Raw genomic sequence first — 26,768 nt, 5'->3', positions numbered from 1 at the left:
GGAAGGGGATTTTCAAAATTCCCAGGGAATTTAAAGGGTGGATCTGACTGTTGGTCACCTGAGGGCAGGGCAGTAGAGTTCAAAGTGATGACCAAAGTGGCTAGAACAGGCACTGTGGGACACTTCTGGAGGCTGATCTGAGTGCATTAATAGACCGAGGCGTCCACACTGGCACAGTGGTGCTCCAGCTGGGACACAGCAAGTCTTATGCTTCTTGTGGAGGTGGATTACCAGGAGCGCTCCAGCTGCAGAGTCCGGGCACTCTACGTGCCTTGCCAGTGTGGACACCTCAGGAGTTAGAGTGCATTAAATCAGCGCTGGGCGCCCTATCTTGCAAGTGTAGACAAGGCCTAAGTGCATGTGAATGGACTGGGGCTGGGCATAGAAGGGAGATTTAAGAGGAAGAGTCATGACATACCAAATAAGGGGAAGCTAAGGGCGGGAAGGATAGATATATTTTAATAATCCTATACTGTATAAAATTATATACTTCTCCCAAGTAATGGCTCGTGTCTTACAAATACATAAAATAGAAATATACACATTGGGATTTTGGTAATGTGAATGTCTTGTGATTTTATGTAACTCCTTCCTCAGTTGATTTTGCAGCCTTACAGTAAGTTAGAGGCACATATTATTCCTTTTTAAAATCATCAGAGGGTTAAAATTCATCATAAGTAGTTGGTCAGACTATTAGACTTTTTTTTAGTTTCCTGTACAGTTTTTTAGGGACATAGAGAGGGCTGAAAACAAGCCTTTTTTTTTTTTTTTTTTTTCTTTCAGGGTGTCTTTCATATCTTGCACTTGTTTTCAATCAGTTTATAGCCTGTGAGCATCCTGTTTAGGAATTTGTTTGAAGTATGTTTTTTAAAAGGGTGTAATACCACTGACGTAGATGGCGTGTAGGCTGTAAGTCTTTTAATTTGTTTTCTCTTGTCCAAAGCATTGAGACAGGAAGCATTCTTAGAATTATTTTTAGATTTTTAAAAAGTCAACCTTGATTCCCTCATGTAACAGTAATCCTTTGTCAGCCCTAAAAGAAGTAGTATTTACTTGGATTGCTCTTTGTATGGCGTACTATGCGTATATTTTTAGCTGGGGGTGGGGTAGCGTGGGGCGGGGCAGTTTGTCTTTTGCGTAGTTATTGTGTTACTTTATTTCAGTCCTTTCACATTTCAACTGGTATGGTATCAATCATCTTTCTCGTCCTGGATCTAAATCAAACACAATATGTGGTTTGGATCATTGTAATCCAGTGGGGTGATTATTGTTAAAACCCCACATCACTTGCTTGCTCTGTAATCAAATACCATCTTCCCTGGAAACTGCACCTTGACATGGTATGAAGAAATGTGTGTTCCAATGACCACAAGAGTTATGCCGGTTTGAGTTTTAATTGCTGCTAGGGCCAGACAGGTAAAAGGTAGGGATCAGACAAAAAGCAGTCCACTGGTCTTCCAGGTTGGGGTTGAGCGATAGGCAAATAGCCTATTCTCATAAAAAATAATAATAATCATTTTTTTATAGACACCCTGTAAGGTAGCCATCCCTGCAAACAGCATGAGAACCAGGAATGGGGGAGATTTCTTTGTTCCCTAATTGACATGTGATGGTGCAGAAAGGATTCAGATTCAGAATCCTCCTCTGCATGTGTTTCTTCACTTTTATTGTGGAGAAAGGATGGCCTAAAAGGTTGAAACACAGGGTGGGGAGTTCCAAATTTTATTCTTGGCTTTTGCCACTTAATTTCCTTTGTAACTTTGGGAAATATGATCCCAGCATGCCGCCTGAATCAATGAACCATGTGAAAGTGTACTGTGGGACTCAACTGCATTTTATACAGAGGCAGTGGAGCTGCTGCTGCTTTAGCTGATGTGTCCCACCCCTTGAATCCCTTGATGGATCTGTGTTGCTCCTTAGCCTTCTTCCCCCAAATCCATTTCTTGCATTGTAGCACAGTGAGCCTTCACAGACGTGTACTCTGTGACGTTCACTGAGTGCAGACTAACTGAATTAGGTTCTTCTTTCCTCTCTATCGCATGCAGCAGAGCCACACCAGGCTCTCAGAGGGAGGAGCAGCATTTGCTTTTTTGCCTCAGTTTCTGCCTTTTTAAAATGAGAAGAATAGTTAACTACCTGTGAGGCTAAATGAGTGTTTATAAAGCATAGCAAGATGGATGGGTTGAAAGATGTGCATGAGTCAAGAGCATTGCTTTTTGCTCAAAAAGATGACAAGTGGTTAGAGGGTACAGGAAAACATTACTTGATTGTAGTCCCAAACTCCATCGTTTTAGTAGTTCATTTAAATTGTTCTGCAGTGCAATCAGTTATTTCCAAATCATGAATTAACCAATGTTTGATTGCATCTCCTAGCAGCATTGCACACTACAGTGTGTCAATTCCCCTTCTCCCAAATCATCCGAAAGCTTATTTATCTGAAGATTTTTTAAATATTCCTGAATAAACTGGGGTTGTATCATATTTGATTGAGTGACAAAAAGCGAACACTAGCCCACAGAGTCTACCATGAGAAGAGTTGCTTTTGGAGAGTATTTTGTGTACTGAGTTTTAATTTCCCATAACACTTTGAGTGCATCTGTGAAATGTTTATGAAAAACTGATTATGGACATAGCAATGTGAACTCTGGGTTGTTCACGTGCAGGTTAAAAAATAAAGTAGTTCAGCATTCATGGAATAAAGAAAGAACTGGAAAACTAAGAGAGAGGTTGGATAAAGGTATGGTAGTGTTGATTTATTATATTTACAGATACACTAGTTTGTTGGGAAAATACAAGTAAGTGACAAAATGGAGAGTGCGTAAACCAATGGTTTTCAAACTGTAGCCCATGGATGCTGGAGGGTCCCACAGATTATGTCTAAGATTTCCAAAGGAGTCTGTACCTCCATTTGAAATTTTTTAGGGGTCCACAAATGAAAAAAGGTTGAAAACAACTGGCCTAAACAATTAAACCATCATCAGCATGAATAACTTATTTAACAACACTTGCTAATCCATTCAGTGTCTTGGCTAAGAAGGAGAGAAGAGGAGGTGAGTGGGGGAAAGGAATTGCAAAAAAGGAAAGTTGAAGGGTTTTTTTGTTTGTTTTTGGTCAGATGCCTGCCTATTCCACTGGGAAGGCTTCTGTTCTCATCTGGGAGTATTACAACTGGCCCTATTGTTGGCCTGCTGAATGCTCCAAAGTAGGGCATAAAAGTAAACTAGCTTCGAGTTACAGGTAAGAAGAATTTGGCAGCTTAATTATGTTGTGTTGTGTTGTTAATGCTAAGCGATTGGGTGTAGGGAGAGGGTAAAGAGAAAATATGTAAAGCTAAAGATGCCTTTACAAGGATGTCCTTGATATATTATAAACTTGTACGGTGCAAATGGCTTTTTTCCAGATTATTGAATTTATTACCATCTTGGCTTAGTTAGAGCTATGGGACTGCATGGGATGGTTTGTTGCAGCCCTGACTCTTTCCAAAGTACTGGCAAAGATTTAACAGTCACCCAGCTGAGTGCCCCCAAGGGTTTGAGCTGAAATTCTGACTTTCATATTAAATTAGGCACGGTTACAAGACAAGAATTATTTGAAGTTTTTATGAAGCATGTGACTGACAGAACAAGCAGCTGGGGTACAAAACATTCTAATGTATGTTTTCTTTGTTGGGTCCAAAATGTAGCCAGGCTACAGAAAGTTTTATTTGTGGAATGAGTTGAAGGGGATTTGCCAAGATGATATTGTTCCATTCTTTAAAAAAACCACACAAAAAAACCCCTCTTATTTTCTTCGTAATTATTTGCAGCACTTTACTCTCTCTCTCGCACAACCACACACACACGCACGCACACACATGCGTGCGCACACACCCTGTTGTGCTGTACACCTGGATCATTTTTCGTGTGGACTTGCTGGCTACTGAATTTTAAAATGCTTTGGCCAATTTCTTCCTTTGTGGCATTGGGAGTGGCCATCTCATACCAGCTAAAATGGAGTGTTTGTTGTCTGTTCTCTATGTATATCATGAAAATTGTGTTACTGTGTTGTGGAGTTGTTCTTGCCAACATGGTAGGTTCCACTGGATTTTTTGCATCGCTGTGCTAATGAAAACCCTGGGGTGAAATGGTACTTCTGCTGTACATTGGGCACAACATTAGATTAAATTTGGAAATGATCCATTCTCTTACTACTGCACTTTTTTTTTTATTTAGCACCAAAAATATGCTATGCATTAGAGGTGTTAGATGAAACAGTGGTCGACATTAGACAACACAAGGTTGTTAGAAAACACAGTGGTAAAAATGCTGAAGCAGAATTTACGTTAGTGCTACGGCCACCAGAGGGGCTCCACCAGTGTTAGCCAGAGTCAGTAACTTTGGGGATTGAAAGCTGGTGTGTACACAACCCATTGGCTCTCAGCCTCCTCATTGTGCTGCACCAGTGTTAGCAGTAGTGGGTAATTCTGGGGAATGAGACCTAACCTTTAAGCCTATCCATTGCACTGCACTGCTCATCAAGTTCAGTCGTCTTGTCTTTGCATTCAACCCTGTACATCACACATCCCCTGCCTGCATTTCTGACTTGGTCTCCTTCCCTATTTCCCTCCCTCCTTCCCTCACCTATCTCAATACCCTGTGTGTGTTCTTCTCTCAGAAAGGGGTCACCTGGGGGGGGGGCGCGAATCCAGTACTGATTGGGGGGTGCTCAGATTTAAAATTTGTATTAAAGCTAATGTTAAAATTATATAAAACACAGGCTAAGGAAAGAGTGTCTGTGCATCTGGGTATAGTGCTTAGATTATCCACAAATACAAAGTTTAGTTTTAATCTCTTAAAATACATATAGTACATAATCTACAATAACTGAACTTTAGGTTAATAAATGTAACAATACTGTTTAGATATTAGCATCCAAGTATTCAGGTTCATCACTCATGAAAGTGCTGAAGGCCATGTAATTAACATACAGTTAAGCTATGTCCCTTGTCTGATTCATATCTCTTCCAAGCACTCATTTCTACTGTCTTGCATCTGAGAAGAGATGGAGGAGTAAAGAGATTTGTTTGTTTGTTGTATGGGACCATCAAGGTGTGGAGATGTCTTTCTCAGCTGAATAGTCATGTGTTGTTATTGTTGTAACCCATGTCCTTCCTCTTCTTGTCCTTCCCTCTGACCTCATTTCTGTCTGGTTTTGACCCACACTTGTCGTGTAATGTCAGATCTAGAGAGTTTCCATTCCTCAGTAGCAACCGAAGTCAGTCGCTTCAGATGCCAAAGGGTCTGTCAAATTATCTTTTGGTGAGGATAGGTGGCCTTAAAATTGAATCTCTTCTGGGGGAAATAAAAGATGGGGCAAGGCATATACTGTAATGGATCTCTCAGGATGGCTTGTGTAGTGCAGAGGACCCCATTGGAGAAAGAGTTGCTCTCTTCAATGTAATCTGTTTCCAGTCTAAATATTTTCAAAGTATGCTAGCAGTTCTGATAACAGGACTGATTGGCTGAAAGGAATGATATGACAAAAGCCCTTCAGCTCTTGGTTTGAAAACAGCCAAGACTGGTAATGGTCAAAAGTAATTGCGTCTGATGGCTGTTCATCTATGTGATATAAGTCACTTGTCTTCATCCAGTTCATAATAAACAGGTGACCATGTTAAAAAAAAGTCACAATCATAGATGGTATTAACTGGAATCCTTGTTGGCTGTTTCAGCAAAGACCAACAATGAGATAGATATGAAGATACCTAAATGTGGCCCCCTGTTTCAGGGTGAGGTTGTGTGTTGGTACCTGGTATGTAGATATCGGTGTTCTGTAGATAAAAGATCTAGGTCTTTTTGTGAGCATTAAATTCACTTCCATCGAAAAGAAAAGTTATAATAATTTCTCTGCTTTTTTTAATTTAGTTTTTACTCTCCTTATGGAACTAGAAATCTGCATTTCAAACTGGAAGGAAAGGTATGCTTTAATTGACACAAGATATAATGGCTGAGCACATGGTACAGAAACCACTTCAATTTGAGTGGTGAACGGGAGAGTTGTTATCTCAAAAGTGAATCCAATGAAGAGCCATTAACATTGCAGCTGACAGACAGAAGGGGTTGTTTCACTCGGAGCAAGTGTTGAAATAATGATTTTTTAATCTAATTAAAATGTACACAAGAAAGAGAGGGAACCCACTAAGCCTAACTGATAATGAAGGTTTACAATCAACCTGAGAGGTAGCTAAGAGCTGATAAGAGAAGCCAGTCATTACCTCAGAGAGGATGGAGGACAGGCCAGAAGAGTTTAAATAGAAAAAAACACAATGTGCTTGTGCTCTCTCTGTCTTCCCTCCCCCCCAGCATAGGCAATACAGGGTTTAGATGAGAATTGAGTTGTAATAATAATAGTTTAACAAAACAAGCATATGATTTTTTGAATTTAATTAAACATTCTAGTTTTTTTTAAAATCAGGTTTGTTTTAAAATTGTTTTTAACTAAAATAGTTAAATGAAATATTTAAAAAAAAATAGACTGTCAGCCAGGTCAACATGAGAAATTTAAAATATTGGATTCGGCAGCTAACTCAGTCGTCTTCACCTTCATTTTTCTGTTTGTTCATAATCTGGAAAAGAAAAACAAGATTTCCTGCTTTTTCAGGTCCCAAACGATTTCTCATTTTAGAATGAATTAGTCCAAAGGAGGAAAATATTCTTTCTACACTGGCAAAAGAAGCTACTGCTGTTAAAAGTGAAATTATCACTTCAACAGTCTCTGAATCCAAGTCCTTAAGTGACTTCCACCAGTTCACTTTCTTTAAAACATCATCAGCAAACATATATTTCTTGAATGGTTCACCCTTAGCTCTGAAGTTTATTATAGTTGGCATTATGGAGGGATGATTGCTGGATGTCCATGTGATAGCCAACTCCGCTTCTTCAGCAGAATTGTAACTTAACTTGACCCTAGTGCCGAGTATTGAGCATATTTGCAAGAAAATGAGCTGGAGATAGTGCTTGTCCCATTTGTTTTTTTAGTGCTTGTAATTTAACTCTGTTGTTGCATATTTCTCTTTTTTTAAGATCTCACTCCGTTCCTTCCAAATTTCAACAGCGTCCGCAATAAAACAGCTATTTCCCTGCATTTTGTTCAAGGCTACAGAAATAGGCTTCAGGGTACTCAGCATGTGTTCAACATTTCTCTTAAGCCCAATGTTGAGAACTTTGGCTGTGACAGTGCCATCTATTTTTTCACGATTTTGTTCACCAACTGTCATCAGATTAGGCCAGTTCTTGTTATAGTGCTCAGAACAGTCCACTACTGAGTTGCCTCGCATGTCTTGTGGGAGAGTTAGCTTGGTTTCTCCCACTTTTTTCAGAGCAGCTGCTGCAAAGTGGTTGTTACGGAAGTATTTTGCAATTTCAACAATATTAGCCTTTATTTCTGGAACACTGAAGTCTTTGGCTAGGAGGTGCATCAAATGAGCACTGCAACCGTATGTTGTTAGCTTTAGACTCTCTTCACTCTCTCCTAAATTTCTTCTCATCTTGGATACATTTGAAGCATTGTCTGTGACCAAGCTGCATACTAGACATTTTAATTTTTTTTCTACAGTTTGTTATAGCTTTTACTGCTACTTCTTGTAAGTAGTCTGTTGTGTGTGCATTTCCTGATGTATCAATTGTTTCTGTAAGGAAGACATTCCCTTCTTCTGTTGTCACACGAGCACATACAACGGGATCATTGTGGACATTGCTCCACCCATCAAGACTCAGGTTAACAATTCCACCCTCTAGACCTTTTGCACACTGCTCAATTTCTCTGTCATACACTTTATCCAGCAGTTTGCCTGCAACATCTGCTCTGTTGGGTGGACTGTATCCTGGTCTTAATGACTGAACCATGTTAATGAAGGTGTGGGTTCTCACTCGTATGGAAAGGAGAGTTTGTTGCATAAACAAACTGGGCAATTTTTTTCATCAATTGCCTCTTTTTGTAATCTGCTGGTTCTGATCACAAACTTATGGTTAACCAGTTTATTTGAGCATGAGCTTTCGTGAGCTACAGCTCACTTCATCGGATGCATAGCATATCGTGGTTCCTCCCCCACTCTGAACTCTAGGGTACAGATGTGGGGACCTGCATGAAAGAAAAACCTCCTAAGCTTATCTTTACCAGCTTAGGTCAAAACTTCCCCAAGGTACAAAATATTCCACCCTTTGTCCTTGGATTGGCCGCTACCACCACCAAACAAATACTGGTTACTGGGGAAGAGCTGTTTGGACACATCTTTCCCCCCAAAATACTTCCCACAACCTTGCACCCCACTTCCTGGACAAGGTTTGGTAAAAAGCCTCACCAATTTGCCTAGGTGACTACAGACCCAGACCCTTGGATCTTAAGAACGATGAACAATCCTCCCAACACTTGCACCCCCCCTTTCCAGGGAAATGTTGGATAAAAAGCCTCACCAATTTGCATAGGTGACCACAGACCCAAACGTTTCCACGATATGCTATGCATCCGATGAAGTGAGCTGTAGCTCACGAAAGCTCATGCTCAAATAAACTGGTTAGTCTCTAAGGTGCCACAAGTACTCCTTTTCTTTTTACGAATACAGACTAACACGGCTGTTACTCTGAAACTTATGGTTGTTTCTGGATGATGGAGATCTTTTTTTTCTTTTTGCTGTAGATGATATACTGTGGCTATGTGACATACATGATGTGACTGAAACACTATCATTGGCAGATAACTCTGAAACTATAGAAAATGGTGATCTTGAAGGTGGATAGTCTTCAGAATTCTGTATGTTGAGGATGGATTCTCCTAAACAAAATAAGTCAATGCAGTTATTTAATTATTATTACCATACTGCTCATTTAGTATTACTCATTGCATTCACGGACACTCGATACTACTTTAACGGTGAAATTGTAAAAAAGAAGATCCGCCTATTTCAGCTACTTATTTTTTATCACCACTGCATCTAAAATGATAGTACCATAGAGTAACAACTATATTTTTTGCTCAAATGTCGAGAATTCAAGAATAGGTCAGAGGGGAGACAGGCAGTCCTTAAGAAAAAAGTATGAAATAAAAAAGTTTAGCAACCTGAAGATCCTGCATGTTCAGACATGTTCCTTTCATCATCTTCAACGCAGCTTCCTCCTGAGAAGGAATACTTCTCATGATGCTGTTTCATTCAGGTAACCGGGCCTTGCATTTCTTTGTTGCACTGTTTGCATTTTGCACGCATGCCTGTCTTACTCACAGGTAGAGGAACTTCATTAAAATATTCCCAAATTGGGTCTCTTTTATGGCCTGCTGCCATTATAGGTTTTCCCTTCAAGTGAGAGAATGGTATGGTAGATCTCAAATAAGTGAAGGCTACACTCAGAAAGACCTCAAGATTTCTGGAATATGCTGCTCAAACAGTTTCACTTTTGTTCCTACTGCCTGTCCCTCCCTTCTCACCTTTATCTCCAGACTTCTCCTTGTGCAGGTCTATTCCACCCCAAACAATCTTCTATTCATTGAACTTTTTGAAACTTTGTACTTTTAGAGAGAAGGTAAGGAATTGACTCTGTGTACAGAAATGTGCAGAAGGACAATAGAGTTGAGGTCTGTTATTTCTCACCTCTGTCTATTTATTTTATTTATTTAAAAACATTTTTGCTATTTAACAAGCATGTTATCTCTGGAGACACAAATCCACAGTTTGAGAACTGCAAAACTAAGCATCTCTGATGAAATCTTCTAGACTGAGCACTGAGTCCCATTGGGTAGATAGAAAGATGAACCTAAATAATCTATACAGAAGCCCCTGGAACCCCATAAGATTGGGTCCCTAATCCATGAACTATTGGAACTCATTTACAAAACTTTTCTTAAACATTACCTGAATATATTGTCTCGTACTATAAAATTAAAATTTATAATCCCTATTCCATGATGAGATGTCTTTGAGCTACACCGCTACCCCGATATAACTCGGTCCTCAGGAGAGAAAAAAATCTCACCACGCTATAGGTGAGACCGCATTATATTGAACTTGCTTCTCCTCCTCCCTCCCCCCCCCATTCCTGACCACCCCCTCCAGAGACCCCTGTCCCTAATCACCCCCAGGACCCTACCCAACACCCCGGCTCCCTGTCCCCTGACTGCTCCAAGCCCTATCCATACCCCCTGCCCCTTGACAGGCATTCACCGGCAGTGGCAGGAAGCAGAGCACTGCGGCTCCAGCCCACTCCACTCCTCCACCTCCCAGCCGCGACTCTCCGCTTCCCACCACTGGTGAGTGCGGGGAGGTTGGGGAAAGGACATCCTCCGCACTCACCGGTGGTGGGAAGCGGAGCTACACGGCCCCAGCCCGCTCCACTTTCCTTGCCCCGGCCCCAGCCGTGTTGCGGGGGGTGGGGGTGGGTTGGGGAAAGGTCCTGCACTCACCTGTAGCGGGAAGCGGAGCGCCGTGGCTGGGAGCTGGCGGAGTGGAGTGGGCTGGGGCCGGGCTGCTCCACTTCCGCCGCTGCTGGTGTGTGAGTGTGGGGGGGATCCCATCCCCCAAACCCCCTCCCTCGAGCGACACAGCTGGGGCCGGGGCAAGGGAAGCGGAGCGGGCTGCTCCTGGCCTCCCGCTAATCCCCTGGGCCACTCTGGAACTGTGGGGCCCCCAAAAGTGCCCCCCCAGCTCCTGCCTCCCAGACTCTGGTGGGGGGGGAGCCCCTGACCGTCCCCGAGACCCTCTGCCCCTTATCCAATGCCCCGGCCCGGCACCCTTAACACGCTGCTCAGAGCAGCATGTCAGAGCTTTACCACGTTGTATGCGAACCCGCGTTATATCGGGGTAGAGGTGTATAATGTATCTTTCTTTAGCTCGTTTTTTTTCCTCAAAAAGCATTTTATCAAAAAATCCAATTTAAATAAAAAAAAATCAAAATTTTTATTTTTTTTTAAATAATTGATTTTTATCCGTCCTGCCTTGTAAACAAGTTAAAAAATTTTTAAAATTGTTTCCTGAGTTGCTCCAGGACTAACTAACTTATAACATAACATACAGCAAAAAGCAGACTTGATAAACTGGCTATTCCCATTATTAATATAATTAAATGGGAAAGACATTAAAAACAAACTGCACAGCCTGATTGTGACTTGGCAGTTTCAGTTGCCCTGCATTTATGTAAATGACATTCAATTTTGAGATCACTGAGCAGTTAGAAGACTCATTACTGTAAACAACAATGCTTTTTAGTGTGATTATAGCAGCATGGAAGCTTCTAGAAGGAGTTAGTTAACATTTAAAAATGAAGCAAAGAAATGAAGTAACTGTGAAATAATGCAACATGGTACTTTCTTTCTGATGTGATAGGTTTCAAAAGGACTTTATTTTATATGGAGATAAGTGAGACCTCACATTATATTGTCACCAATAGTTTTAAAGATCTTTTCTTTCATCAGATATTAAATTTGCAAGTAGTCTGCCAAATTATCACAGTGGAGTGTGTTCCAAGTTACTGAACTTGTCTTCTGCCCTAAATGAATTAACAAACCAATCGTTTTGGGGAACTAGGGATGTGCTTCAGGGCCAAAATGAACTGTTAAGTGCTCAGTGCATCATAGGAATTGTGTTCTTCATTGACCATTTAAAGTAGAACTGTTTATAGATTCCAAGAAGGAATTTTCTTGAGAAGCAGACATGCCTGCCTCCCTAAGTCTGGGCCAGACAGCACTGACATTTCAGCCTAGAGAACAATTTGTGTTCACAATCCTTCCTATTGTATGAATGTCGATGACAGACAGACTGACTCCTAGAAGCTGGAGATTGCAGAGCCTCTCCTGATGCCACGTGCAAGTACATTTTTGTATTCATATTGTTGTGAAATTCAGCTTGCTATGCCAAAGGGATTTAGTTGAAATCGACCTACTCTACTATGCGCTTTTTGATTCAACAATTTTCACCTCTTCAGATGAATGCAGTACCATTTTCCCCAGGTTTTAGTGAACTAGTTGACTGCTAATGGCACAAATAAAACAGAATTTAAACAATATTTGAGACATAAATATTATATTTCAGAATTGATAGCAGATTTTGCAGCTTGTTTAAACTAGTTATAGTGTGGTTGCATATAAAGAAGATTAGAGATCCAGGACTTTTAAAAAAGATTGATTTTGACCATTGAAAAAATGAGACTATCCTCTTTAGCTTTTGGTGAAGAGAAGCTGTTACAAAGTTGTTGTGTTTCAGTAAATAAACGTTTACCCTTAATGTTTAGCTGACTTTCCTCTGAGTAATCCATTATGCATTATTAAAAACTCCCCAGTATGGCGTAGGTATATCAGAATGCTTATGCAGTTACATGGATCAATATTTTATAAACTCATTTTCCACATTAATGCACAAAGGTAGATGAATAGAAGGAAATGTGTTGATATTGGTGCAAAATCTCAAAAAACAACACTGTAGAACAACAGTTGTATATCAGCATTAAGGAAAATGTGTCTTGAAGAATTAATCTGGCTCCTGTAAATAGATCCGAATTTTTTTAAATGAAATTGTTACTTTGTGATTTTGTATCAGGAAGGGACCTAATCCTAAAATCCTTGCTCATGTGACATTGATGTGAGGAGCATCATAGGATGGGCCTTCATATCAAACTCAGCTGCAAACCTCTTTAGCCAACACTATACAAACTTCAGTGTTTCCAGCTGTGGTAGTGCCACAAGCTTTTTACTTTTTTTTCCCTGTTAAAAACCACAGTTGGCTAGTCAGCATCATAAATTCTGTAATATATCAGAGTGTATTAATTACATGTTTGAAATGGGTATTCCTTGCATATTTTTTCTTTTCTTTTTTGCCTAGACAATTGTATACTGAGCCTTTGAAAGTCATTGACGTAATTTTCAGTTAACTGAAGGAATGTACACCATTCAAACTACCACACCCAGTCTGTTTAAGAGGACAATATTTTTTGTGTCTACATGCCCTTCAGTATTTAGGGGAGGAAGATTTGGGGTTGAAGTCAGTTTATAGAGGAAAAATACAAGTCTAAGCTTTTATTGTTTGAGAAGTCAGAATGTTTAGGCTAAAGCAGAATGCTAAAGGATCTGTGGAAAACCTGCAAGGTAAGGAAAAGCATGAGCTTCTTAAAAGAAACAGCATTATTATTACTAATTATTTGAATTATGGGAGCTTCTAAGAGCCCTAGTTAAGAATCATGCCTCCATTGTGCCAGGTGCTGTACAGACAAGTAATAGAGAAGAGTCCCTTCCCCATAGACTGTACAGGTCTAGCATAGACCTCAAACTTAAGAGAAGCTCTCTTATTTGTGAAATTGCTGATGGGTTTCTTAATTTCTAAATAATTTTCACAAAGAAAATTTATATAGATTGCATTTTTATGCAATAAAAATCCCAAATGAAAATGCTATATTTTGAGGCCAGTATTTTAAGAAAAAGCATATTTGTGATCTAAACATTGAAATTGTAACAGTTCTTTTAACTTGTTTTAATAAAAAAAAAATTAAAAAGCAGCAGCTTTGGCGCTGTTCTTTTATTCTGTCAAGTGTTACCATTTAAAAATGTTTTCAGAGGATTATAATTTGATGGCTGCTAAAATGTGGCATAAAGAGAGAAATGGATAGGGTTTTTGTTCCTTTATTATTGGCTGGTATTGCCTACCCTGCTTGAGTCCTTGTCTACTGTGTGCTGGCACCCCTGCAGACTTACTTCTCTGTCGGTGAAACTTTTTTGTTTTTTCTCTCTCCAGCCCATTTACCTCCAGAGCAACTAACCTGGGGTAAGAACACACACACACATCTTGGGCTTGGGGCAGTGAAGTATGCCTTTAATCCTAAACTTCCAAGAGGAACAATTTTGCCCATAATAAACCTACTCACATGTTCCAGCAGTGGTCTTGCCCATGATTTCCATGTGAGATGATTTCCTTTCCAGGCTTCTTGCCGCACTACTCACAGGTGGTCACACACAAACTTCACATGACACTGAGGACATAGTGTAGACAGAGCTTCCTTTGGAGCATGACCTTTGTTTCTCAAAAAGAATGCTAGGGGTTATTGCCACAGCAAAACGAGCCCTTCTTTTGAAGAGTCAAGCATTGCCCCACACTCAAGGTTTGAGGGCCAAATCATCAGATACACTGGAACAGCACTTGACCCTCCTATGAGCGGGACATAGGTTCCTTTCTGCTATCTTTCCGTCCTGCTGATCCTGAAGTCATTTGGTGCCAAACCAGTACGGCCCCCTGGATTAGGGCTTCTCTACCTTGTGCTGGTGGTGATAGTCCCCAAGAGACCATTCCTACCACCCAGGATCACTCAGGGGACCTGGAGTGTGTAGCACAGAGGAAACAGCCAGATCCTGATGTCTTTTTACTCAGGTTTTTATTCTTTACTGAGGATTTGGACCAAATATATCGCTGGTTTCAATTCCCTCCTCTCCCTTTCCTGTAACTTAGGCCTTGTCTACACTAGGGGGGTAAGTTGTCCTAAGTTACGTAACTCCAGCTTTGTGAATAATGTAGTTGGAGTCGACGTAGCTTAGGTTGACTTACTGTGGTGTCTACACTGCGGTGTGTCCACAGGGCTCTCCCATCCACTTACCTTACGCTTTTCATTCCAGTGGAGTACCGGAGTTGACGGGAGAGCGATATGCGGTCAATTTTAGTGGATCTTCACTAGACCCACTAAATCGACCCTAAGTGCATCGATCGCAGCAGCGTCGATCCCCAGTAAGTGTAGACATGCCCTAACAAAACAGTACCTTTCATGTGCTCTATGATTGTATTCAGAGTAAAATGACTAATGCATACCATATTGTTGATCCATTATCCATATGATTGCTAATAAGTGTTTAGAGTATAGGCCATTACCAGGCACTGTTACATTGAGGATTAATAGGAATGTAGTTACATTTTGATGGGTCTGTTGATCTGATTTGAACTCTTAATACTAAATGTCAATAAATTTTTTTCTTTTTTTAAGGAAAAAAATTACCTTTACAAAAGAAGAGAGAGGAAATTAAATCATAAAACTTTATTTAAAATAATATTAATGGTCTCATTCAAGATCTTCAAAGCTAAGAAATTCAGAGTTCAGGTTGGAAACTCAGTACTTTGCTTTTCCTGTTTGTTATTGCAGGAGTCTCCGTATAGTATAGTGCATGTGGAGGAGGCTGTCACATGCTTTGTGTGTTGCAATCCATAAAAACAGTGCAGTTACGATGAGGACAGAGTTTCAGCCCTAACTGATGCTCCTTACTCTTGTCAGACATGTAAATATTAAGGGCCACATTTTAGAACATGGGCACAATAGATGTCTTCATAAAGCTGGACACTAAAATTGCAATTCTACAATGAGCTCAGCATGGACTTACCTTTATGCTCATGGCAAACCCCAGGGACTGCTCACATGGCGCTTACTGCAGGATCAGGTCCTAACTGTGTAACCAGGCTACAAGTTTGCTGAGTGCCATCAGCTCCCAGTGAAATTAGTGGGAAATGCACAGTGGTTAGCAGAATGTGTATCACATATATATCACATATAGCTATTAGCTCATGTAAATGCAAGTTTTTGCAAGCGAGTGCATGTTCATTTGTCTTGAGCTGCAGCCACGGAACTTATGTTTGCATATTTTAAATTTTTTTTGTGGCTTACGTTTGCTTGCTTTGCGAGCTCGGTCTGTAAAATGCAGTAGTGTTGTGCCATCTGTATTGTTTGAGCACTGAGCCAAGGACTTTTTGTTTCATCTGTGATTCACATTTTGCTGCAATGATTCAGTGCTCCATAAACCATTGAAATATACTGCTTTGTATAAGCCAGCATATAGTACTTCGTGCGACAAATAGCTGCCTGTGTTGTCAGGATATCCTGGCAATATGGTAGCAGTAAATTTATTTAACTCAAAGTAAAAATTTTCGGAATTATCATTTTCAATTTAGAAAATATTACTTAACTATGTGCTTCATAACAAACTCTTGGCTGACTTAAAATAATGCAACCCAGACACTTCTGTGAGGTTGCACAGAGTTTGAGTGTAGAATTTGGCCCTCTACATGTATTGATAAGGAACACTTGTCATTTTGTGATCATTTTGCTCATTGTTTCAATTTATGGTGCCCATAGTGTTGTATCCTGGCACAGGCAAGACAAATAACTTTCTAAATTACAAGGCCATATAACTGTCCTACACAACAGTAAACTAAATGTAATTTTTTTTAAATTAATATGCTATTTTTTTCTTCGGGAAATTTGTTCAGCAAGTGAATAGCATAGAACAGGAATGTGACTGAAAGTCAGTCACTGCTGGTTCATTATTTGTGCCCTGCATAGTATAATGGCTGAATGTTATATAGGCAAATTATGGATTTCGTGTCATTACATCACACTGAAAATTCAAAGGAAAGGGACAGTTACTAACGTAAAGGGAATGAGGGTCAGGACGGAAGTAGTAGAGGAGACTAGTCCTTATCTGAACTAATTGTTGATGCCCTTATGGCAAGTGACACTGACAGTCAAAGCCTAGTGGGAGATCTGCGTTCAAATTGGGCTTGGAGAAGAGTAAAATAACTTTGCCTCAAGGTTAGTGGGTGTTCATCCACATCACAGAACTATTGCTTAATCTGGCAGTTTTGGAAGTATCTGTTCAGGAGAGGCATGAGGGTGATGCTAATGTGGCAGGCCCAGAAGTGCTTTAGCAGAGTTGTTTGATTATGCTCACTTTTTATGGTTCTTACAGGCATTTTCAGTTCCTCACTTTCATAAAAAGCAATATTGTGCAAGTCAGACCACCGGTAGATGAGGGAAAAAGATAAAAGGCCAAGTCACCCAGTAAACCACACTCCAAAGTAAAGTGAATTCTGGTATCTGGCTGGCTAACAAATACAAGATCAAACATCTGTGTGCCAGATATACAAGATTCTGTGTGCGCCACTGCTGAGTTGTCTGCACAAGATGCTATTTTCTTTATTTTAGGCAGATTTGGAAGGGGATCTATTGGGGGGGGGGGGGGGGCAAGTCAATATTACATTTCAGACTCAGTATTTTTCTTTTTTCACAGTGTGCTTTTTTCCACCTCCTTTCTTCTAGGGGCTTTTCCCTACTCATTATTCATTATGATGTGGTTCTGAATTCTGTGCCCTAGAGTTTGTTTAATTAGGTAGCCAGGACAGCCCAGTGGACAGCACATCATTGCAATTAAGTACCTTTCCTGATAGTCTTGCAGATGCTCCCCTGGTGTTTACAGTCTTCATTGTAAACCGTGCAGTGTTTATAAGCTCTGCAGGGGCAACTGTGGAGCTTCCAAGCTGTGTTCCTGTCTCTGCAGAGCTAAGCCCCAGGGTGACTCCTGAGCCTCAGCAAAGTAGGCAGCTCCCTCCATGGCCCTTTTTCTCTAGCAGCCCTCCTCTCGTGTGTCTGAATGAGCAGTGGCTGCTCCCTGGGTCTTGAGCAAGTGTCTGAGAGGTTGGGGAAGGCAGAGAGATGGAGTTTAAAATTTCTTCAGAATTTCCAGTCCCAGTGGAATTCTAAATCTCCGTGAGCCTCATTAAAGCCATGCCCTACGAACTCCCTTACCTCAGGATAAGTGTCAACAGTTTTTCATCTTGAAAATCTTTAGTTAGTGAAATGGTTCCTTAGTATGCACCCCAAATGTTACTGACCCTTCACAAATCTGCCTCTCTCTACTTACCAGCTTTTGCCTTTTGCTTGATTATTCCACCCATGTCCCTTCCCAATCACCCAATAATACCAGCTGCCCCCGCCTCCATTTGTTTGTTTCTCTTACATCAGTCTTCACAAGCAGCCATCCTGAACTCATCCATAAGTCCACTACTACTGCCTCCTTCAAATTCCTTCTCAAATACTCATTTTTATCATCAGCCCCACAAGAAATTAGCCTCCTGTTAAACTATAGTAAAAATAGCTAGGCCAAGGGCCAGTTAGGGATAGTGTGTATGTATAATGGGGAGGGGAGTTGACTGTATGTTAAATCTCTCCCCCGCCATTCCCAATTGGGACTCTTCATTTGTGGATTATCCTTTTAGGGGCAGGGATTTCTTTCTTTGTGCATGGACAGTGCCTAGCATATTGTGAGTGCTCCCATGATACCAGCAATACATAAATGATAATTTATATAAAAATGTGCATGTGCGAGGAGGGGTTGGTATCATTAGATGCAGGAGAAGTGGAGCCCAGTGCTTGCGTTGGGGCCTGTGAATAGTTAATGTTCAGAAGGTGGCAGTGTCCAGATAAGGGTGAGGTGTTCGGGAGTTTGTTGGTGACTTGTGTACATTGCAGTGAGGACTTAACCAAACATTCACTACTTGATTATGTCACTCCCTCTGTGAGGGAGCTACTGTTATCTAGAGCGGAGTAGAAAATGACTTTCCTGTCCTGTGAGAATTTTTGAGATTTTGAAGAGTTTTCCCATTCTGAATTGGGATGAAAAGTCAAAATCTCAAAACTTAAATGAGCCAACAAGCTGATGAAATTTTCAGATCAGGTTCATCTTAGTGTTTTGTTTCAGTGATTTTGAAATGTTTTATTTCAATTTTGACCTTTTAAACATTTTCCCCCTTTTTAGTATATGTAAACTAAAATTTCTGAACTGAAAGTAATTTAAAATAAAAAAACTAACCTTTTTCTTTCTAACACGTCAAAGCGAGATGTTTCAAAATTGTCAAGTTGGAGGGGAGGGGGGTTCAGTTTTTTCAGAGAGAGCACTAGGATTAGTTTCTTACTCTTAACCTGTTAGGTACTGCTGCCTCTTATGCTGTGCTGGCCACTCACCAGAGGAGTTGGCTCAGCTGCAGGCAGCTGGCTGGTAGGAGTTCACTATGTTGCCATCAGCAGTAGCTTAGGTGGCACTGGCCCTCTACAGCTGTAAACTAAATTGGTTTCTTTACAGAAGTAAGGGACCTATGGCTATAGGATTTCTGGACCCCAGAAATCAAGCCTGCATCACTGTTAGGGAGCTGGAAATAACTTGTGATCTTTTCAACTGATTTTTTCTAAGCTTTCAAGCCTAGTGATTCACATCACTTTATGATCTCAAGGTTTTCTTTACAAAGAAAAGAACTAGAAACTTTTCTTTTCCAGTGAAAATTTAGATTGTCCTTTACATTGCTTGGTCTCTCAATGTAGGGGCGGGTCTTAGCTGTGAGCTTTGGGACATCTCTGCTGAAACATCATGTTTCCCACTTACACGTGAGATGCTTGGGAAGAAATGAGTTGCCTGTCAGGAGCAGATTTTTTTTTTTTTTTTTTTGTCCTCTAACATTGTGAAATTGTGTGCGTGCTCTCTCTTTTGTGCGCTCGCTCTTTCTTTGTTGCCTCCCATGGAATTTCTCTGTGGATAGGACTCTGAATATTTCATAGATAAAAAATAAAGATTTTATTAAGATTCACAGTTGGAAAAATATTTTTGTTTTATTTAAAGGACAATGGTGTGTTAGTGCTAACATTCCAAACTTCACTGCTCTTAAAAGTCAAACCATACTAACCAAATGGCATAAATGTTATGCCACTGGTATGAATTGTCTAAAATCAGCTTATGGGTAGCAGATATCTTGTGGTGATTTTTACTTTCAGAGGGAATTAAAACCATTTGGATTCTGTTTCTGTCTTTGTTAATTTATAGACTTGTGTTTGCCTCTCATTTACTCTGAAGTTACTAACCTCTTTCTCTGGCTTTTGCTGTTTTGTACAACAGCATCCCTTTTATCCCTTGAGGGAAAAGAATACTGAACATGGGGAATAAATGAGGGGTTAGTATCCCTATAACTTCTGCTATGGATTGGCATAATGATGATGACAAAAGAAATACTTTGCACATATTATTATAATTACTATTATGAAACACTCTTCAGCTTCAAAATTCTGTACAAACATCAACTAATTAATCCTTTACCTGCCATTGCCAAGATTTTCATGAGCTAAATAGTGTTGTCATTTGAAACCTCAGGTTCGCTAACCCACTTTCCTGTTTTCTGTGATTTTTTTTTTTTTCTTCTCACAAACTGTTGAATACTACTTGCCTATTTATTTTCTAGGTTCCATGTTTTTTTCCAGGGAGGAGGGTGTTCTTTGTGTACTAGTAGAGTCCTGTGAACTGCAGATGTATCTTTGTAATGAGCTTACAACTCTCAAGCTTTGTGTCATGCTGACCTTCTTTCTATAGACTGGATGCCCTTACCTTAGGACACTCCTACGCTTGGAACTTTCCTACCTACATCATTGTCACTCTACATGGATCTGAGAAGTCACTGTAGAGCTGTGCAGGTTGCTTCCGGGCTTACATTGCAGTGTAGACATACCCTGAGACTCATGGCTGCAGGATTTTTTTTTATTGCAATGCAGACATATCCATAGAGGTCATGTCTGTGCTGCACACTTAGCCCAAGTCTGTGGGACCTGCGCTTGTAGACTCAGTGTTTCCAAGTCCATGCTTGAGTGTTCACACTTCCCTCTAAACCTGGGTTTACAATTGCTGAACCCACATCACTCAGCCTTGCTAACACATCCATACTGCTTATGCACACCTTTTGACTCAGGTCTGCCACTTCACCTGCGTCCACGTTACAAAGTGACAGGGTTTGGACTCAGATCTCAGCTATGACCCCTACTAGTGTTGTAGCAACCAGGCAAGGTACTAACAAACTTCAACAGGACTTTATTTTTAAAGTGGAAACCTCTTTACCAAGCTGCTGCTGCACCCTCGGTAGCTCTCAGTCCGCCTCCTCAACTCCCCCCCCACTTCCTGTTTTCTGTCCTTTCAGACTCCCAACAGCCAGTGCTCCCAGTTCTAATAATTACAAGCATCATCTAAACACCACATTCCCTCCTCTCTTAAGAAACTCTCCCAATTAAAATAAACATTGTTGTTCTAACCACAGGAACCAATATGAAACAAGACACTATGCTGTTGGCAGAAATATTACACTGAAAACACTGTAAATGCTACATAACATAGTCTCTAGTCCAGACAGGTGGTCGTCTGGGTCTGACAGGCCATCTCTCAAGCCCCGGTTCCAGTGCAATGTCTTGTGTTGATACTACGGTGAAGTCATCCAATGCAGACTGGGTGTTGGCATAATCTCCTGTTGGTGCATAGGCAGGTGCAAGATAAGAAGCATTCTATACCCGCCCATCAGAAAGTCGATAGGTGTAAGGTCCCTTCTTCTCTATGATTTTAAGAGGAGCTGTGAATTTATGGTCCCCTTTGTGTAAAATTCCAGGTTTTCGTATCCTAACGAAGGAACCACACTCAAACTTTGGTTCCTTAGCACCCAGCCGCTTGTCTTTGAAAGCTTAGATGTTGCTTAGTTCTGTTCAACTGTTTTTCTCACATCATCCTCGTTTGGGGCATCAGGTCGTGCCTTTACCAATCCAGCAATATTCAGTTTAGTATTCTTCTGTTTCCCATACAGTAACTCTGCGGGTGATCTTTGCATTGTGGCATGTCGTGTAGCCCGGTATGCTTCCAAGAAATCAGTACTGAAGGTTATCCACAATCGTCCTTCCAGTTTAGCCATTTGCAAACTCTCTTTCAAACTTCTGTTAAACCGTTCGATTTCCCCATTGGCTTGAGGGTAATGTAGGGATGACCTTCTGTGTAAAATGTTCCTCTGTGCTAGAAAAGTTTCAAACTCCAGGGAAGTAAATTGACTACCATTATCTGAAACCAGTTCTTTGGGGTTACCTTCCCTGCTAAAAACTGAAGAGAGGAACTTAATTACTGTAGCAGAAGAGATTTGCGATGTAAACGCTACCTGAGGCCATTTACTGAAATAGTCTATTAAAGTGATGGCATAGCGGCAGTCACTTGGAGCAGTATCAAAGGGTCTACAATGTCAATTGCCACTTTTTCTCATGCAGATTCAGGAAGAGGAACAGGCTGTAATGGAGGGGTACGTGTCACTGCTGTCACTGGGGGGAGGGATAGCTCAGTGGTTTGAGCACTGGCCTGCTAAACCCAGGGTTGTGAGTTCAATCCTTGAGGGGGCCATTTAGGGATCTGGGGCAAAAACTGGGGATTAGTCCTGCTTTGAGCAGGGGGTTGGACAAGATGATCTCCTGAGGTCCCTTCCAACTCTGATATTCTATGATTCTGTGATTCTTATCATGCATTTGGCAAGTGACACAGGATTTTATGAGTGCTTCAGTTTGAGAGTCCATCCCTGGCCACCAATACAGATCCCGTAGTCGTTGTTTGGTTCTGACAATTCCTTGATGATTATCGTGTGCCAGGTGTATGAGGTTTGACTGTAATTCTTCTGGCACAAGTAGCCGGTGTGTATCTCGTAGCACACAGCCATCTAGCAAAGAACGTTCATCCCAAACTCTAAAATAAGGCAGCAAAACCGGGTCAAAGTTTTTAGGGTTACTGGGCCATCTCTTTGTCAGAAATTCCCGTAGTTTTTGTTGAATTGTACACGCTGAACAAGCAGCTTGAAATTGTTCTTTTGTAACTGCAGTAAGAGCGCTTGTAATAAGCGCAACTACTACATCCTCATCCTCTGGTGGACCATCTGGTGAAGGCAAAGGCAGGCGAGAAAGGCAATCAGAGACCACATCTTGGTTTCCAGGCTTATATTCCAGTTCATCATTGAAAGAGAGTGGTCTTGCAGACCATCTAGCAATAAGATATCCTGCTTTTCCCAGTCCTTTCGTGGTGAGCAACGTCGTCAAAGGGCTGTGGTCTGTGCGCAACTTGAACGTGCGGCCCCACAGGTAAGTTCTCCATTTTTCAGTAGCTCAGACACAAGCAAGTGCTTCTTTTTCAACTGTAGAATATTCCTCTCAGCATTACTTAGTGTCCTTGAAGCAACTGCAACAGTCCTCTCTGTGTTGTCCTCATGCAGTTGTGTGAGAACAGCCCCAAGTCCATAATCAGAAGCATCAGTAGTTACAATTGTGGACAATGCAGCAGTGAATAGTGCAAGTACTGGACTATGTACAATCAAGTCTTTCACCATTTCAAAACTAGCTTGTGCATCCGTTGTCCACGCTAAGGTTGAACTTCTCCATAGTAATTCTCATAACGGCTCAATGACAAAAGTGTAACTGGGAATGAATTTTGCATTCCAGGAGGTAAGACCCAAGAAGGAACGTAAGGTTTGCAAATCTGAGCATTTGAAATTGCCAGGATATGATCTGGATCAGGTTTTAGTCCAGCCTGTGAAATTGCATGCCCCAGAAAGAGAGTTCAGTTTATCTAAATTTGCATTTGGACCTATTGAGCTGGAGGCCTGCTTTGCTGATGGAGTTTAGTACAGACTGCAGGTTATTGTCATGCTCCTCAGAAGTATTTCCAAACACGATAATATCATCCAGATAGCATGTTGATTCCTGACTCTGAACTCCATGTTGATTCTTCAGAATCAATGACATCATTTTTTGGAAGGCACATGGGGCAGATCCGAGACCATATGGAACACATTTAAAACAAAATAGTCCCTCACGTGTAATAAATGTTGTGAAATCTCTATCTTCATGCAACATAACCTGGTAGTATGTGGTCTGCAAATCAAGAGTAGAAAACATCTTTGCTCCACGGAGTTCTGCTAATACTTCTTTTATGTGAGGAAGAGGATGGCTGTCAATCACAATAGCTTTATTTGGCTCCCTTAAGTCCACACAAAGGTGAATGCCTCCACCCTTCTGCATCACTACTATAGGTGAAACCCATTCCGAGGAGTAAATCTCTTCAATAATGTCCTTTTGAACAAGTTTTCTAAGTTCCTCTGAAACAGCTTCCCTGACTGAAAATGGTAAGCGTTGTAACTTCTGTCGTACAGGCATCACATTATTCCACATTTTAACTTTATGCAGAAACCCATAAGCACAGCTGAGTTTCTCGTTAACCTGGTGTTGGGTCCCAGCTGAAACTGGTGTATGCACCGCAAGAGTGCTTTGCTGAGGAAGATCAATTCGTCCATTAACTACCCTGAGATTTAAAGCAGCCAATAAATCTCTGCAAAGGATAGGAGTGTCTTTGTGGACAATGTAGAACTCTGCAGTTACACAGCAATCACCAAACGTAACTATTGCTGGCAGGCAGCCATGTACTGGAATATGGTTTTTGAAATAGCACACCAAGTGAAGTTTGGGTTCAGTAAGAGGCACATCTTTAAAAGTAATGCCAAATAGATGCAATCAGGTAGTATAGATACTGCTGAGCCAGTGTCCAACATTAGCTGAATAGAGTGTGATTTGCCTGAGGGTATGGCAGAAACGTTTACAGTGCACTTAATTTTTCTGGAATATGTGCATTAGTGATTTTGTCCACGCTCAGCATGGTAACATCTGGCATTGTAATTGCATGCACCTGTTGAGTGAACTGGCTGCTCAACATACTTTAGCAAAATGCCCAATCTTTTTACAATGATTGCACTGAGCTACTTTTGCCGTACATCCTGTGTAGCTTGCAAGGTGTTGTGGGGATCCACAGCGAAAGCATGCTTTTGCTGTATTTTGAATTTGCTGATTCGGTGGTTTTCCATTAGTTTTCCTCTTGTAATCTTTTGTCTGCAGCGATAATGAACTTTTCTGCAAAGGAGTCACAGCCTTGACTGTGCCTCCTGTATCCATGCTCATTATTTTTGGCTCCAGCTGTAGCTGACTCAATCTGAGTAGCAATGGTTATTGCTTTTTCTAGTGTAAATTATGGTTCTAGAAGTAAGTGTTCTCTTACACAAAGCATGTTTGTTTTCTCAATGAGCTGGTCTCTAATCATCTCATCTCCCATATTCCCAAAGTCACAAGTTACAATCAGACTCCTCAGGGAAGCAATATACTGCATTATAGTCTCCCCTGTTTTCTGCTCACGCTGGTGAAATCTGTAGCGATTAGCTACTACATTCACTTTTGGCACAAAAAAGTTCTTTAATGCAGTGAGTGCAGTCTCATATTTATCATCTGCAAGGGGAAAAGTGTAAAATATACACTGCCCTTCTGCTCCAAGGCAGTGGATTAGCAGAGCACGCTTTCTTACTTAAGAAATCTCTGTAGCAGTGGTTGCAAGCAGATAAGTCTCAAACATATGGATCCAGGCAGTAAAAGCAATTGGAGGCTCACCTGGGCTTTCCAGAAAGGGTGCAGGTGGGTTCAGAGGCAGAAGATCCATCCTCGTCGCCAAAATGTTGTAGCAACCAGGCAAGGTACTAACAAATTTCAACAGGACTTTATTTTTAAAGTGGAAACCTCTTTACCAAGCTGCTGCTGCACCCTCAGTAGCTCTCACTCCGCTTCCTCAACTTCCCCCCACCTCCTTCCTGTTTCTTGTCCTTTCAGGCTCCCAACAGCCAGTGCTCCCAGTTCTAATAATTACAAGCAGCATCTAAACACCACAACTAGAGACCTAGGACCCAGGTCTTCAGTGCTTGCTGATCTAAGGCAGATGGATTTGTGTGTGGAGGGAAGACTGGCTTGGACTCAAACCTGAATCAGAGCCCGGTGTTAGCATGCAATGCAGACATTCCCAGAGTGTATGTCTGTAATTGAGGAGACGGGAATCCATTGATCTCAGATGGAGAAAACTTTGCTTATTGAAGGGTTAATAACTTCGTAATTCTACCATCACTGCATGGTGTTTCAAAAACTTATGAGCAAGACAATCCCCTGACCATAGACTTGGTTTTTTTACACCTTTACTTAGAAGAAGGTAATATGAGAAAGTAAGAGCAGCAGATGCTAATGTGTTTGTGAAAGTTTCACAAATGGTGATCAGACTCCAATCAGGGCTTTTGCTGAAGGGAAAATCTGTGACTCACTGTTACAGTACATATAGCATGAGAGGGCAGAAGGGAAAGGACACTCAATTCTTCCCAGCAGTTAGCATTGAGCTGCTATTTATGAATAAAGTTATAGCAGGAGTAAGATTCAGTGCCCTGTCTTGATTTGTCTATCAAGCATGGTATTCCATAATTAATAGGTAGTAGAGTTTAGTGCTTTAAATTTAGGATATATTGAATCAGATACTCTTGACCTCTTTGAAAGAATTGAGAGTAAGAGCCAGTCTGCCCCATATTGTCTGTTTTTTAAACTGAAAATAGTCTACAAAGTGGGATTCTGTAGAATTCTGAAAGAACTTAGAGTATGATATTTGTGTGGGTGTAATATAGAGCCAGGACTGCTTTTCAGACGGTCTTGTACTTCTATTTAAAACACAGGTGGAAATGGCTACCAGTTAGTTTATGTACAATACTTGTCTCATAATCTGGTAATTTGCAGTCTTCAATTAAATGTGCTGTGTGCGCATCATTAGTTAAGTTTGATTATTCTTAATAATGAAAAGGAACCCATTCATTTAATTTACGTAAACGTAACATAAAATTTTATTTTTAATTTATTTTTGCTTCATCTGATTTGCAGCTGTGATGATTATAATGCAGTGATAAGTGTAGCATGATTTACTTAATGAAATCAGGCCAACCTACAGCTAGTTTTCTGTTTGGGAAAACCTTATCAGGCAGGGCTTTTAATACATTTCTGTTACTGTATTTTAGCAGTCATCTGTTCCACTATGTGCTCCAACATATGGAGAGGGACACAGTATGATATTTTTAGAGACTATGAACAAACTAAGACATTTTTTGATGGCAGCTCATCGCTGCAAGAACCTAAATGTCTGTGTCTACCAAAGGATCGTTTTCAGGCCTAAATATATATGCAATGTCTCTTCTGCTCCATTGATAACAAGTTTAGCTCAGCCAGCATGCACCATTCAAGGACAGAGGAATCTGCATTGTCTTAACTCACTTACACTGATAAATT

The 26,768-nt window shown here is 40.8% G+C and overlaps 1 protein-coding gene and 1 long non-coding RNA gene across 26 annotated transcripts in view; one reads left to right on the top strand and one right to left on the bottom strand.

Moving 5' to 3' along the window:
- AOPEP (aminopeptidase O (putative)) overlaps window positions 1-26,768 on the top strand; it is a 393,415-nt gene that overhangs the window by 303,166 nt on the left and 63,481 nt on the right. The window contains exon 17 of one of the 25 annotated variants that reach the window (XM_037901737.2): window positions 5,904-5,942. The exons of the other annotated variants lie outside the window; for them this stretch is intronic. Coding sequence (XP_037757665.1) covers window positions 5,904-5,927 — 24 coding nt within the window. The 3' untranslated portion in view covers window positions 5,928-5,942. Of the gene's footprint in view, window positions 1-5,903; window positions 5,943-26,768 lie in introns of those variants that run through there. 25 annotated transcript variants of the gene reach the window in all.
- On the bottom strand, window positions 4,715-25,782 carry LOC122465900. Its single transcript, XR_006291035.1, has 3 exons — window positions 25,772-25,782; window positions 16,600-16,603; window positions 4,715-4,853 (listed from the first exon to the last, which is right to left on the bottom strand). It is a non-coding gene; the product is annotated as an uncharacterized LOC122465900 (long non-coding RNA).

Source organism: Chelonia mydas, chromosome 5 (assembly GCF_015237465.2).
Source record: "Chelonia mydas isolate rCheMyd1 chromosome 5, rCheMyd1.pri.v2, whole genome shotgun sequence".
NCBI lineage: Eukaryota > Metazoa > Chordata > Testudines > Cheloniidae > Chelonia > Chelonia mydas.
The sequence above is the reverse complement of the archived record's forward strand: the minus strand, read 5'-3'. Positions and strand labels throughout refer to the sequence as shown.